We start from the raw sequence: 814 nt of genomic DNA on the forward strand, positions 1-814 counted from the left end.
CAAAACTAACTCCCTGTTACTTAAGTACTTTTAAGCACTGGGCAATTGTTCAATTGTATTTCTATGTTCTAGAACAAGATGGGTCCGTAGAAGAACATCATTTTAGTTCTAAAAAGTGACTAAATGTGACCCAGCATCTCAAAACGGTATTATGTCTTCTTCTTCTTCTTCTTCTTCTTCTTCTTCTTCTTCTTCTTCTTCTTCTTCTTCTTCTTCTTCTTCTTCGTTCTCTCTTCTCGTCTTCTTCTTCTCTTTTCTTCTTCTTCTTCTTCTTCTTCTTTGTTTTCTTGTCTTCTTGCTTCTTTTTTCTTCTTCTTCTTCTCTTCTTCTTTTCTTCTTCTTCTTCTTCTTCTTCTTCTTCTTCTTTCTTCTTCTTTCTTCTTCTTCTTCTTCTTTCTTCTTCTTCTTCTTCTTCTTCTTCTTCTTCTTCTTCTTCTTCTTCTTCTTCTTCATCTTCTTCTTCTTCTTCTTCTTCTTCTCCTCCTCCTCCTCCCTAAATGGTAATAATATTTGGCTCCTTGTAAAATAGAACACTAATTTTCATACACAACAATCAGAAAGCCATCAACACAGTCCGTCGTCACTATTCCCCTGGATGCGTTCCGTTGTGAAGCTCCACTTCTTTGTGGCTTGCGCCTAACTCGCCCATTTCCATGGTGGAGTCACTGTCCTTCATCCTGCTGTAGTACTTGATATTTCCAGGTTTTATTAGAGTGCTCTCCCCTTCTAAACAGACCTCTTTGTTGCACAACCATATAAAGGAAACCTGCTCGGACACTACAAAACAAAAAAAAAAAACAAAAAAAAAAAGAAA

General features: G+C 36.9%; 1 protein-coding gene across 1 annotated transcript in view; it reads right to left on the reverse strand.

Moving 5' to 3' along the window:
* Window positions 1-433: 433 nt before the first annotated feature.
* The window catches only part of LOC144975281 (major facilitator superfamily domain-containing protein 4A-like), a 152,424-nt gene continuing 152,043 nt past the window's right edge, over window positions 434-814 (reverse strand). Inside the window, exon 12 of the mRNA XM_078919222.1 lies at window positions 434-777. Coding sequence (XP_078775348.1) covers window positions 584-777 — 194 coding nt within the window. The 3' untranslated portion in view covers window positions 434-583. The remainder of the gene's footprint in view (window positions 778-814) is intronic.

Source organism: Berghia stephanieae, chromosome 6 (genome assembly GCF_034508935.2).
Source record: "Berghia stephanieae isolate SIO BIC M18660-M18661 chromosome 6, UCSD_Bste_1.3, whole genome shotgun sequence".
Classification (NCBI taxonomy): Eukaryota; Metazoa; Mollusca; class Gastropoda; order Nudibranchia; family Aeolidiidae; genus Berghia; species Berghia stephanieae.